At 42.8% G+C, this 14601-nt stretch overlaps 1 protein-coding gene across 7 annotated transcripts in view; it reads right to left on the bottom strand.

The window, feature by feature from the left end:
• Window positions 1-533: 533 nt before the first annotated feature.
• The window catches only part of SH3PXD2A (SH3 and PX domains 2A), a 268737-nt gene continuing 254669 nt past the window's right edge, over window positions 534-14601 (bottom strand). For all 7 annotated transcript variants that reach the window (XM_054832109.1, XM_054832111.1, XM_054832112.1 and 4 more), the window contains 2 exons: window positions 14417-14536; window positions 534-14290 (listed from right to left, as the gene is read on the bottom strand). In XM_054832109.1, the coding sequence (XP_054688084.1) occupies window positions 12395-14290; window positions 14417-14536 (2016 nt within the window). In that variant the 3' untranslated portion in view covers window positions 534-12394. The remainder of the gene's footprint in view (window positions 14291-14416; window positions 14537-14601) is intronic.

The raw sequence follows: 14601 nt of genomic DNA, 5'->3' as shown, positions 1-14601 counted from the left end.
CCTCCAACCTTCAAAGTCGGTTAAGAGGAGTCAGCAGGGCTCAGCAACTTTGCAGGATCAGACCTTAGTATCCTGTGTGCAAGCCTGCACGCAGGGGTGTTAAGGGCTCATCCCAACTTGCAGAGGAACCCTTCATCACAAAACCAAAGGGCCACTCACGTAAAAGGATGCTTTTCTTATTTTGGATCTGATGCTACATCCCTCTCCAAAAAACATCCTGATGGAGTACTTTAAACTTTAAGACCTTGCTCAACACAGACAAAAGGCCTTCATGTTTGAGGGCAGAGATGAGCAGTCCATAAAACTTTGTGGATTAGTAGAGACACAAAAAATACAGCATACAATAACAACTCAGGACCAGGGGACAAGAGAAGCTCCTTTATCCAGTTAAGCCTAAGCCGAAATTTGCAGTTGCACGTACCCATAAGTCCTAAATTATTCTGGGAAAGCTAAATTCAGTGGTTTGACAGACACAGATGGAATTAAAACAGTACTGAAAAATTTCAAAAAATAAACCAACTGGATCACAATTAAAAAGGTCAAAAATTTATTTTTCCTTAGGGCATAAGAGGCAGTGTAAACAAAATACAAACAAAATATCACAAGTCAATTCTTACAGTCTGCAAGCATTTGAAGATAGAGTACCCTTTTCCCACCTCCCCCCAGAACACTGCAAGCCTGCTCAAATGTTAACAAACAACAATTCCAGACCCTGAAGATCCAGTGAGTTTTGCCATGTCCCAAGCCAGGACTAAATTTCTCATGTAAGAAGGACACTGCATCTGTTTTATCAAACAATTAAAAAAAAGTCCAACAAAATATAAATATTACAGACAAGGATCAGATTTAGCACCACCTTTGGTCCAAGCAATCAATGAACTGGGAGATGACAGGTACAGTCTGTTTAGCAAGTCCTTTCTGCCTGAGTCTTTGAAAACATTAAAGGTTCACATTGCAAGAACTTGTAATAACTCTGAGAAAACAGCCCTCAGACTCTGGCAGTCCCTCATAACCTCCCCTGGTCCTGCACACACGGGGAGGAGAGCATCACCGCTGTGCAACAGCGCACACTGCCAGCGAACAGCACTCAAAGCACCTGGCAGAGCTAAGCTCGGTCCTGTGGGACGTGGCAAACACTGTGCCAAAGGCCTGATCCTGCTTCAGCCTGGCAGAGCTCTGACTTGGGGCACGGCTGGAGAACAGGAAGGGCAGTGACAGTGTGCATCCTGAATTTCCCTTTCCACCCTCCAAAGCCCAGCAGACTGCAGCACCTGCGTGCTGATGTCCGGAAGGAGCTGAAGTTACCCAAATGCGAGTTATTTCAGCATATCTGGAACACACAAATCAGGAGCTCTTTTATTGAGCATAATTTACCCCAGGTCTTTTTTAGGCTCATCTTTTCCAATACACGCATGCCTGTCACAGAGGCACGGCTATGAATTTTTGCAGAGGGATGTCTATACCCACTTGCTGTGCCACAGCACTAGTGTGGGCCAGGGCACAGTCACAAGGATCTGTGACAATCCTAGGAAAAAAAAAATTAAGTTCATAAAGCACCTGGCAATATTTTACATTTATTGCAACTCCCTCCTCTACAAGTGCCCAGAACCTCCGTTTGTCTTTTCCTCCAGGAGTTTTTTAGCAGTCTTAATTAACCATTATTAAATGCTGTTCCATTCCAAGATACCGCCAGCTCTAATAAATGCCTAAAAAGAAATGCCAAGATCTACTTTTAGGCACAGCAATGTGAAGTTTTTGCTCTGCATCTTCACATGCACAATTGCCTGAGACAATTTGTGTTTCTCACTTCCCATTGAATGACCCATGCAGAGTTTTCACCTTTATAGGCACAGACATGATTAAAATCCCCCAAACAAACATTTGATTTTTAACTTCACTGCTTCAGAATGTGCTGCTTTAGGGAGATCCCCCAAACCTCAATTACTTTACATTGTTTTGCAGTTCTCTGAGCAAGCACTTGGGCACGGCACGTGGCTGTTTGGCAGTCGTGGAGAAGAGGGGAGCCCCGTGTGCACAGCCCGTCCCACACAGGGCAGCAAAACCCTGACCCAGTCACCCATGCCTGTGAGATGAGCAGACACAGGCTGATCTGCTGATATTCAATCCCCATTTACTGCACTTGGCCTATGACGTAACTACGAGCACTGAAAACATTCTGGACAGGGCACTAAAGTCAAGTAAAGTCTGCAAAGTCTGGATTAGAGGGAAGGTGCTTTGCACAACTGTTTCCCCACCACTGCTGACAGATCTAGAGCAATGAAAACACTGTGCTAGGATCATTTCATTAATTCTCATGGGGACAGAAATGCACTTCTGTTGTCCCAGTCACAGAACCAGGCCCATAGTACCGTATGTATCAGCTAAATAGTCACAGGTCCCCAGGTGTTCTGTGCTGAAGCTTGAGGGACATTTCTACAGCATCATTTGGCAAAAAGGAAAGCTATATTTTCCCCATTGATAATGCATCTTTTGTCTTGGCCTGTAGAGAAGTTAGTCATCTTTGTTAACTAGTACTCTAATCTGTATCAAATCTACCACGGTTACACGCAGACTCAGGGACCAGTCGCAAAAAGGTCTTCTGTCGTGTGACAGTTCACACAGATTTGGGCATCTGACCCCTCATTAACAATGACTCTTGCCATCAATGACAAAAAGTACTATTAAGTGCAAAAAAAAAAAAAAAGGTCATTTTTCTGGGTTTCAATTTTACTGGGATGATTGAGAAAGACAAAATTTTGCCTATCGTGCACATGATTTCCTTTTCTAGGAAAACACCTCAGAGACCCAAGCACAACTGGACCCTTGCAGGAGCTGTTCACTGTACAAACAGTTTTATCCAACTGGTCACCATTTTGAGTTCATTAAACAAAAACTGGACAATGCATGAGGCTGCAGTTACTATTTCTGTCTCTAGCTCACATTTGCTATAGGTACATTAAGGAGTGATGCTGTCAATGTCAAAATACTTGTCAGCTCTGAAAGAATCAATACTTAGCCAAAAGCTTTAACATCTGCATGATAAACAATATTCACTCCACTACCTTCAGTGGAGCTGGATGAGAGGCCATAAGAAAATATGGTCCAAAGCTGTTATCACAAAAAAGGGTTTCCCCAGACTCATTTTATTCCTCTCTTGGCTTAACTTGCAACCCAAACCAAACTGAATGGACTCCTGCCCATAAACTCTCTTAAAAATAATAATAATAAAAAAAGCTCTCACTTATTCCTTCTCATATTATACTGCATCAGAAATCACACCAACTTCTAGACCATTTCCCAAGCAGAACAGACAGAATGGTTCCCATGTTAAAAAGAAAACAAACAAAAAAAAACCAAAATAGTGTCACCAACTTGACCACACACACTAAGACCAGCCACACATTTCTCTATCTCTGATCACCGACATACTCTCCCAAGCTCCCACCAGGTACATTTCCACCAGCTAACCACTAGAAAAATGGAGCACTACACCAACACAGAAATGACAACAGAATCTAATATCCAAGGTCACATTAAGAACATCAACCAACCAGGAAATCAACTGCAAAACCTCACTTAGACCAAGCCTAGATAGATTTTTTTTTTTTGTCGCCAAATACAAACTTGGGACAGCAAAACCCATAGGCATTTCCAGTCCAGACACGTGCAAATGCTCTGCTAATGGAGGTGAGCACAACTGCTCAAACAGATTTCAGTCTTCATTCAACAACAGGTTTAGGCTCCCAATAACTGACTGCCCACCATTTCCAGAGTCAATTAGGGCTAATTAATAGCTCTGGAAACAGCTATGGATGTACACGTCCAGCTGAGCTGCTTTCAACACCCACCTTGAGTTATCTGCATCTGAACTTTAGCTTAAGCAGCAATCAAACTGCTGGCAAGACTTCTCCTGACAGGAAATTTGATATTGAGTCTTAACTGAGGAGGCTCATCTGCATGATTCTCCCCAAACACTGCCAGTAGAGTAACAAGCACTGCTGTCTGCAATTAAATCTGCAATAAAGAAACAGCACTGATGTAATGTCACATCAGCCAGACAGCAGAAACGCACCTACTCTGTAAACTATTGACTCTGCAAATACTCAGTTTGGATCCTCAGTACAGAAAAGTCATTGTAATGCTACATGCACTTTGCTTTTGTAATACTCCAAGTTTGAACTCGCCATGAGCAAGTCTTTTCAGCAAGCCTATTCGGCATGCTGCAGAAAAATTCCTCCTAGAGACTGGAAACAATTATAACTTCTCCCCCTCTCCTCTATGAAAATCCAAGACAGGAAATTGTTAAGTCAGCTATTCACCAAAATATTTAATTTTTTAAAACGTTTATTTTTAATTCACTTTTTATTTTTTCCAGTTTACTAATTGTTACAGGCTAAGTTCCAGTGACTGCACTATTCTCTTCTGTTCCGCTTCTAGGGGACAGAAACAAACTGAATCTGGATGCTCAGGGGGACCTAGAGTCAGAACAGAATTTGATGCTCCCCCAATCTAAACCCCAAGAGTGATGATGGGATTTTGTTTATTTATTACTACTTCCCTGGTGACCCAGAAGCAGTTCAAGAACAAGCCTTCAAACAACAGAAGAACTGTTTGCACAGAGAAAGCTGCCATGTTGCTTAATTTCAGACATCAAATACAGAGTCACTAGTACAGCTTTGAAGGGGAATATCTGGACAAGCTTGAAATATTTATTTTAATATTAAATGTTATGCTTTGAAATTTTTCCTATAGTGCCAAATGATTCTCCCTCCCCTCTGTTTTTCTCCTCCACCAAGCAGGGACCAGGACAGACAGGTACCATTGTAACCAAATAACCCTGAGCAAAAGGAAAAGATCACTAAACCCAACATTTTTCCAGAAGTACCACTAGCACAGGGTTGTTTCACAGAGGGCCAGTACGGGCAGACCTGAAACAGCCACTCTTGCCCGCTCCATCAGCCGAACCTCGGTATATGCAAACTCTCAGACACACAAACTGCCTCAACCACAACAAACACGTAACCCGTGTTTCTCTTCCTTTGGTGGACCATTGGCTTCAGGATACAGATTGTTATACTATATCACAGAGTGAAAAAAACTCAACTTTTCTCAATAATGAAAAATCCTAACACAGAGCAGTGTTGTATTGAAACCATCTATACAGAGAAAACACCTGCAGTGTCAGACCCAATAATTTATGGCCTTCTTAGAAACATCTTTTTCCTCATATTTTATCTCTCTCTCCCCTGCCAATATAGTTACCTTTCATTTCTTTCCAAATTATCAACATAGTTCCCATTATTTTGATTCAGTAACAAACAGGAGTCTCAACTCAGGACAGTAGTGGCTTATGCTGACAAGAACAGGTCTGTAAAACGCCAGTGTGAATCTTTAAACCAAATTTATTTATTCAAAAACAAACATAAAACAAAAAAATTGCACTCTCCAACTATTATCAACGCTACCTTGATGCAAGAACAAATGAAGAACATTGTTAATGGGACCAGCCCAGCCCTGGTATTATAAAATGGGAGAAACTAATTTGTTCTGCCTACGCCAGTCAGGTCTGCACGCGGTGCGGCTTTTGCTCCAGGAATAGCTGTGGAGCCCTAGCCCTGATGTGAGGGCACCCAAGAAAAAAAAGATTCCCTTGCTTCACTCTTGGCAATTCACGCACACCCCACAAAACTGACACCCCAAAGTAGAGTTATGGGTGACTTTTTACAGACATCTGTGCTTTGCTCCAAGTTGAGTCCAAGATGGAGGAGGAAAAGCAGCAATAGCAACCTACATCCCAACCCAAAGTCAACTGACTGTGGGGGCTTTTGGATCCAGCCCTACATACAGTACTTTATTGAAAATTATACACACACAACAGACACGACTACTGAGCAGCACAGAGGGAGAAAAAGAGAAATACAAGCACGGGGCGGAGCTAGCAGAGGCCATCAAACAGTTCAAGTGTGCAGACACATTCCCCATGCATCGCTACATTGGTGGTCCCTGCTTCTATCAAGCAACTAAAAGCAAATGAAAATAAAATAACTTACACAAACATTTGCTCTCAGACCATCATTTTGGTACTGTTGGCAGCTATCAAACACTGCACTTGTACACAGTGCTTCGCTATGTGGCTAAAGAGCATCTGAAGTTGCCAGAGAAGGAGCCGCTGGTGATGGGAAGCCACCAGCAAATAGCAGCAAAGCTCCAGTTGGTTTTAAAAAGCTGCAAGACCCGTAGGGAAGTGGATCATGGCATGGCAGCACCAAGGCCCAGCTGTCCTGTGCACCCTTTGGAGGTGTAGGAACTGAGGACACAGTGCTTGCTTTTGCTGAGAACAGTCCATGCTGAGTGCCCGCAAGGCGCTGTGCTCCACTGCGGGTCTTCTGTCAGCATAACTCTACTGATGCTCATGGACTTCTTGCCAGTTTAGACAAGAGCACATGAAAAAATTAAGTTGGGTCCTTAAAACCAGATTCATTTGTAAAGTATTAGAGGTTTTCCAAAATCATGTAATTGATACTATTTCAGTACAGCTGCAGAACTCAGTTTTTGTCTGAATGCAAAGGGCTCTGGTAATATTAAGGCTTTTTGACAAACTTAAGAACAGCAGGACAAAAATTAAGTAGAAAGTTGAGGTACACCCCCTCTCCAGGGACATGAACTAGAGCCACAGGAGATGTACTTCCCAGAGCTCAGAGCTCAAATGCTCTGGCTTTCACATTTCTCTGGCATCTTATGAAAACAGTCCAGTTTTTCAAAGGTAGTAGATTTTGCTGCTACCTGGAAAGTCACATTATTTTGGACAGATGGAAGTTCTCCTTTCATTCAAATAGAATTTAAGACAAAAACTCTTTTGAGGAGCCAAGTTTCTGCCCAACTTTATTTTGGACCTGAGAGATCAGCCTTTGCAAGCCAAGAAATATGAAATCAATACCCAAATCAGCTGTGAACTAACCCAGATAAAATGGGGACTTTTTTTCTTAGGTTAACAATAAAGAAAGAAAAGAAATAAGGACTTGTAAAAATATTCCCATAGCTCTTGCAATAAATACAAGTAACAATACAGTATCAAAACTTGGGACTGCACCAGCAGGATTATTTTCCCTTCTGGAGTTATCATTGATTCTGAAGCGCAGCAGAGGACATAGCCAGCAGAGACATACCAGAAGACAGTATCATGCATGGATGACAGAGTGTTTCAAGCACAGCTCAGAAGTCCTGTGTTGATAAGGACGTTAATGCACATTCTATACATAATCCTGGCAACATGCTGCATAATCCTTATATTTTCAGTAACAGGTGATGCTCTTTTATGAAAAGCAGCCATTCCCACCCCAAGCCACCCCAGCTACCAGTCCCTACCTACTCAAGGATCCTGTTTTCGTCCAGCTGCCCCCTCCCATGCATTTCCCCTTTCCCCTAAGAGTGCATGAATAGAGAATTGCAAACATTTCACACTGCACGTTCCACTCCAAGTCCTGGATGAGGGGCCTGTTTATTCTATGAATATTGCACTTATCCACTCATTGGATTTGTTTTTTTCTCAAGAATGCAGAGTATTTGGGAAAAAATAAAAACAAATAGTAGGATACAACACAGGAAAATATGAGTTATTAACAAGCTAGCTATGAAGATCTAAAATTAAATAGTACTAGTTCTACTCTGTTAATACTAGTAATATGAAAATAATGAATGCTTTATCAAATTCCCTTGGTTTTCATATAAGATAAAAGCAGTAACTTTCTTTTTAACTGAGGAAAGCAATGGATATATATTACAATAAAATACGATTCGTTAAGATCTGAAAATGATGAAAACAATTATATAATGCCTTCGTCAAACTTTATAGCATCATAACGGAAGGAGTCTTTGGGGTGCGTATCCACAAGGGCCAAATCCATTTTTAGTTATACCCGTGCAGATGTGAAATTCCATTTTTAAGAGTCTAACCGTGAGCCAATTTAAATCCTTCATTATTGTGTATTTGCTATTACTGTACACATTGATTTAAAAACTTCCTGTCGACACATCAGTTAAGTATCCCGACACATGCCCATGGTATCTTTTATATCTTGAAAAGTTAGGCTTGCAAAGGACTGGTACATATGACTACACCCACCCATTGCAATGTGTGAGAGCTAAAACAATTAACAGGAATTGCCTCCCACAGAGAAAGGCTGCTAACAAAAACATTACTCTTGCTGTTATGAGGAAGTGTTTTGAAAGGGGACACAAGGGAAACCAGCAATTAAACTTTTCAGGCATTATATAAACCTCAATAACGAACTCAGAAGTGCTCATTATTATTAAAGTTGCAGTATACAGCAAGATACAATTTTCACATTCTTAAATTTTGTTCTCTGGCATTGGAGTTTGGATTTTCTGCTGGTCCAAATTCAAGACTTTTTGGAAAGCACGGACAGCGGGTGAGAGCAACACAGTGACAGCAGCCGCCTCTTCCCCCAGAGGAGGGCCCCCTTCAGCTGCAAATGGCTTTGCCCAAGCTCTGCAGAGCTCTTCCTCTTAACAATCTGGTTCAAGAATAAACCAGAAAGAGAAATTTAGACAGTACAATTGATTTCTGCATTGAGTGTTCACTGAGGTGTACGTTACATTTAAATATTGTTCTTGATCCAGTGTCAGTTTTGACAAATTTAGTAAATAAAGCTTAAGGCAACATTAACATTTTAGAAAACAGCTAAAACATTTCTAGCACTACATTGTCTTCTGAGGCACCCTGCCAGGTTTTCCTGCCCTGCAGTCAGCTTTTCTGATTTAGCTTAAGGCCTTTCACTCTGTTTCACAGCTAACAGTGGAAAGAACTTGCTATTTTGGGCATCAGTGGAGCTGACCAAAACTAGCTGCTCGCTGATGGAAAAAATAATTCTTTTCCTTGTATCTCAGTTGAAAGAATCAAAAAAAGAGATCAGTGAGAGATGCTGTGACAATGGTAAGATGTGAAGGGGAAAAACTGCATTGGGGGGGGAATTTGCTTTAGAAGTGCCCTTTTTAAGCACAAGCAGTCAAACCAGCCACCCAATAAGCGTAAGATCAAATCGAAGCTTTCCCACCAGGCACAAAGTCCGGCATGCCAGGCAATGGCCCACATTCATTTCTAGCATCAAGTAGGTCATCTGCACCCCATCCTTTTTGCCAGCACAGGTAGGGGCAGAGGGAGGAAGGAGGCCATGAGTGTGGCTTTGTAGCCCATCTACTGGTTCTGGCCTCTTCTCAGGGGGCCATGGAGCCTTTGAGGTGGGATAAAGGAGCAACTGAGCCACGGGTATTGGGCTGCTGCTTGAGAAAACCCTGGCAGTACTGCAGGCACCCTGGCCCAGTGTTATCCCCTGCACCACTTGGAGCTTGGCAAACCACCTCCCTCCAAAAGCCAGAGCTGGAGAAGCGAGCCAGTGAGGTGGAAAGGGAGCTGTGGAAGAGACTGACCTCTGATACAGAGCTGGTCCATGTTTCACAGGCAGATCCTGAAGCCCTCACACTAACCAGAGCCTTGCGGCAATCCTGCATCCACTGGGCACCAGCCTCATGCAAGGCACACAGCAGCCAGGCACCACAATCGTCTGCCAAAAATGGCTTTGTCACCCCAAACCCTGCAAGGACTCCTGCATTTCAGAGGTGCTCTTGGCTTGGCTTTGCTGGATGCAAGTGTGATTATTTATAGTAGTCCAGGCTCTCCCGTCTGCATGCTGCTTTCCTCTCCCTGGGTAGAGGCTCCCGTCACGCTGCACCGTACTCAGAGAATTCAGTGGCTCAATGCAGAATGTCTGGGAGCTGCGCTTTTACATCCCCCCAAAGAGATGACCTAGTGGGAATGTCTTTAAACAAAACTTTAGAATATTTTAAATAATAAGTTAATTCTTAATAAATATGTGCTTCAAGAAAATGATAATTATATACTGCACCTTTAAATAATGCACTTAGTTCTCTGCATTGGCTTCCATTTTGGTTTCTTTTATTGTTAAAGTGCATTAATTCAAAATAATGAACCACTTCCGCATCATTATTGTTAAAATAAATCATAACAACATTAATACGAGTCACTAAGTCACTACTATTAGTACTGCAATCTAGCAGATAACTCTATGTATTGCTCTATTTAATACTGTCCAGCAGAAGAATATAATACTTCTATTATAATCTCACAACAGCTCCAGCAGTCTTTTATGGCTGCTACCATATTAGTACAAGTAAAAATGGGGAGAAGTATGAGAGACAGGGCCACAATGCCTCAGATACACATCCAGCAAGATGTAGCTAACTGGATACATACATATATATTATATGGCAAGACATTAAGGTACAAAGAGGACCCTGCACACTGTGGCATGAGCTGTTGTGCAGATACACCTCCCTCTCCTGCCACCACAACTGAAAGGGATCCCAATCAAAACACCCTCCCTCCCCACTTGGATACAGAGAGCTGCTCAAACCACAGCGCTGTTCGTAGCCAGTTGTGGCACCTGGATATTGTTTTAGTTACCAAAAGGACATCAGTCAGGTTAGCTGCAGGCAACTCTCTCAATGTTACCATGGAAATTAAGAAAAACCCCAAACCACAAAAATAAAGACAAGAACGATGTACAAATTGTGTAAATTTTTTTGACAAACATGCCCAGTAACACATGATACTCTTGTACTATTTTACTCAGCCCCTTGATCCCAGGTATTTTAAAGTCTTTATAATCTTTACCTTCCAAGCCAAATCAGTATGAAGCTCTAGCAGAAAAAAGGGCATGTATCATTTTGTGTAAGCCAGTAGTGAAATGGTCTGCCCCCTCCCCCTTAAAACAGATTTACAATGCTGCCTACTATTTAAAGGAATTAGATATGGATCTTGAGTGATTAACAAGGCCGTTTAAAAAAAAAGTATGACTTTCTCAAGTACAGTAGGGATTTAGCCAAGGACGTTTACAGTACAAGAGCTGGCTACCTCAAGAGTAACTCCATATTCCAAGCCTATTCCAATAGATGCTTCTTCCGTTTCCCATCACACTACCCCACCGTGTGCCACATTTCAAAGCACGAGTGAAGAAAGGCAAACAGAAATGGAACTAGAAGAGGCAGCTTCCCGGTTAGATGCATTCTAACTGCTTTGATATTACATCTCTGAGCCTGAGAAGCCCAGGCACACTTTCCAGTACAAATGTACTTTTTGGATTCAAGTGGGAACAGAAACACATATTTGGCTCCTACTTCAGTTTTAAGTCTCTTCTGGTAAAATAAGACACAAAAGTAAACCCAGAATGCACAGAAAAGACAAAAAACAAAACACAGAAAAACAGTTCCCCAAAAATATACAAATTAAGGATGTGCAGACTGAGTTTGATGGCTTCCCCCCGCCATTGTAAACACTGATGTTGCAGAAGGTTATGGCTATTTCTAACTAATACGTTGGTGGGCCTGGCCAGCAGTCAGCACGCTTAGATTCGGACCAGATCGCAAAAACGGAAGTAACACATTTGACAGCTTTGTCTTCAGTGTCTTAAGGGACTTTTGTACATTTTGATATTATGACAAATTTTGAGAAAGCCAGTTCTGGGAAGAGAATCAACCAGGATCGCCTGGCAGGAGTCAGGCACAGAACCAAATACAGAGTGTACAAAGTATTCAACGTGCTTAAGCATGGGGTTTGTAGGTTTGTTTTCACAAGCACCAGCAGGCATCGCTGCCCTAGAACACCTGAAATCCCAACTCAAAGAACAAGACAGAATGAAAGGAAACAAAAAACCACCAACTGACACCACCTGATTGCCTTTTCCGGTGAGTTAGCATTAACAAGAAAACACAGCTGAAGTCAGAGACTAAATCCCTCCGCAATGAAAAGGCTCCAACTCTGGACCAACCAATTGTTGAGAACAGTAAAAAAAGTGAATGAACATCTCCAAAGGATCAGAGTCCCTCTGTGTTTCAGAAACTCCCATTCACTTCTCACTGTAAGTTGTGGAAACGCATCCAAAACTCTTGGGTATTCCACATACAGACAAGAATTAGGAGAAAGGGAGCCAAGATTGTAAAACAGTTTGGCACAAAACTCCTCAAGTAGATGCATGTGTATTTCTCTCTCACAAAAGGCACACATTTGGTTTCCTATCAATAATGGGAAAGATGGGATATCATACCCTGTTACACATACAAGATTATTAACAACTTCACAAAAAGGCATTTGACTATGCTGCATCTTCCTCATAGTTGCTTACGACATGTTAACCCCACAAACCTCTCCAGAACATGGCAGATTTGTCCTCAGCATAGATTCCTTTGTCCCTTTGTACAAACTGGAGCACAGGGAAACATCTTTTTGTGTAGCAATTGTTTTTTCCACATGTACACAGCAGGAACAGTATAAATTAGGGAGGTTAAAGATATTGCAATATTAGTTCTTTTTCTCTAAGTAATTTGAGGGCACCCAGCCTTTGAATGGCTTCACACCACTCATGATCTGGCAGTACCACCAGCCATTTGGGTTCCTTTCGAGGACCTCCATGCAGACACCTTCCTGAAACCCTGCAGTCTCCTCATCCCCTTCATAGTCTGCAATGGAAACATAGATGTCCTTGAGATTGTTGTGGATGAACTGGGATTTCTCAATGGGCTTCGGCCTGACTGTGGATACAGGAATCCCATTCCTCTGGGTGGGGAGGTTGGAGGTGGTCTCCAAGCCCTCTGTACCCGACCGCTCAGGCTGCTTTCCTTTTGTGTCACCAGGCTGCGACCGTGCATTGCTGAAGGAGGAATTCCGACGGACGGTCCTAAGATGATCTGTAGTTGTTAAAGACTCATTTCTGCGCAAGGAGCATGACAGGTTGTTATCCTTTGGTGGTGGAGACACAAACACTGACTGTGGCCGGACAGCAATTTGCCTCACACCATTCCTCATTTTGACTGGCCCTGATGTTTTTGAAAAACCACCAGGAGGTTTGCTTGGGATGGGTGGCGTTGCACGTTTGCTCTGGTTGATGGTGTTCAAAGCCTGAACCCTCTTCTCTATCTTCTCTAAACTATTTGACTTGTTTTCATTTTTCCTGTTCCTGGCAAATGAGGCATCAGTCTCTGCCGATGTGGTTTCTCGCTGGTTATCAGGAAGAGCCAAATAATGGGAAGGAGCCCAGCCTTCCATGTCTCCATATTTCAGGTACCACCACCCACTGGCTTGCTTTTCCAGCACTTCCACTTCTACTCCTGCTGGGAAGCAAATTTCAGAATCCTGTACCTTTTGGTATGAGTCAGTGGTCACATAGAAACATCTGGAGTCATTTTCTTGCTCAGTTTTGGCTGGATGGCTAGAGCAGAAAATGCCATGAGAAGGAGCTGTAATGAGATCAGCCGAGCTCCTCCTAACAGGATCATCTTGGTTGTCAGAAGCTGTGTTTGGGGGGCTCTCGGACTCTTCACTTCTTGAACCTTTAAGTCCACCTCTGAGTTGCCCGGTTGGCCTCAGCTGACGCCTTAAAGTGCTAATATCCATCTTTTCTTGGCTCTGAGAATCTGCCTTGTTCAGGAAGGGTTTGGGCCTAACGATTGGCTTTGCTCGAATGGAAGGACTCTGCCCAGGTTCCTTCTTCATGCCTGTTCTTGGCACGCTACGTAAGCCAACATCTGAAGCTGACCTTGGTTTTGTCTCCTCACTCCTGGAATAATGACATTTTCCAAGATCAGGCTGGATGTTTTTGTCTGTCTTGAGCTTCACAAGTGATGATTTAGGAGAGCTAGAACATGGAGAATTCCTTCTGATCAAGGAGACAGAGGAGCTTTTCTGAGAATCAGAGTCTCCACTACATTCCTTATTGGACAAAGCATCTTCCACATAACGCCTGAATCCCTCATTCTCATAGATGGTCTCTTCTTCGTGAGTAACATCTTCTGCAGACTCTCCTACCTTGAACTTTGCTTTCTGAAGTGATGACACGGGAGAAGGCTTGAGGGGCTGAAACAGCCGTTTTTCAGGAGTGCCTTCTTCACGATGACTTTCACTCACTTCACACTCCGAGTCGAAGCCAAAGGCAGGCACATCATACTCAGGTTCTTCATATTTGAGCTTGTGAGGAGAGTCCTGAGTATCTCCTGAAGACACCGTTCCAGGAGCTGTTCCTTCTTCAGAGTCTTTTGGTTTACTGGGAGGTGCTGGGGGAGGAACTTTTGGGCGGGTTAAAGTACTGGTTCTTCTGTTCAAATTCGGCTTCTTCCTCTTGTCAATGTAAGACGCTGGAGCCCATCCTTCCTTCTCTCCAATCTGCACATACCACCAGCCGCCGGAATTCTTTTCTATAACCTGAGATGACAAGGAACACGTTACTTAGATAAAAATCAACTAATTGGTTTTCACTCCTCCCCTTTCAATCCGGTCCCCTGCAATAGCCAAATATTACAACTTTCCAGCTGCACTGTTAAGGCTCACCTCTGCTTTTTGTCCGCCACGAAAGCTTATGCCATCAGAGATACACGACTGGAACTCTGCAATGGTGTAGTATTCCACTTCCACAGAGGGTGGCTCTGGTGGTTTGGGCAACTGAAAACCCTACGGCAAATAGGAAGCTTGGTTCAATTAAACCAAAGAAATAGTGGGCTAAATAGCAGTATGAA

This window comes from Grus americana, chromosome 7, assembly GCF_028858705.1.
Source record: "Grus americana isolate bGruAme1 chromosome 7, bGruAme1.mat, whole genome shotgun sequence".
Lineage (NCBI taxonomy): Eukaryota > Metazoa > Chordata > Aves > Gruiformes > Gruidae > Grus > Grus americana.
Note: the sequence above shows the minus strand (reverse complement) of the source record. Positions and strands in the feature narration are given on the sequence as shown.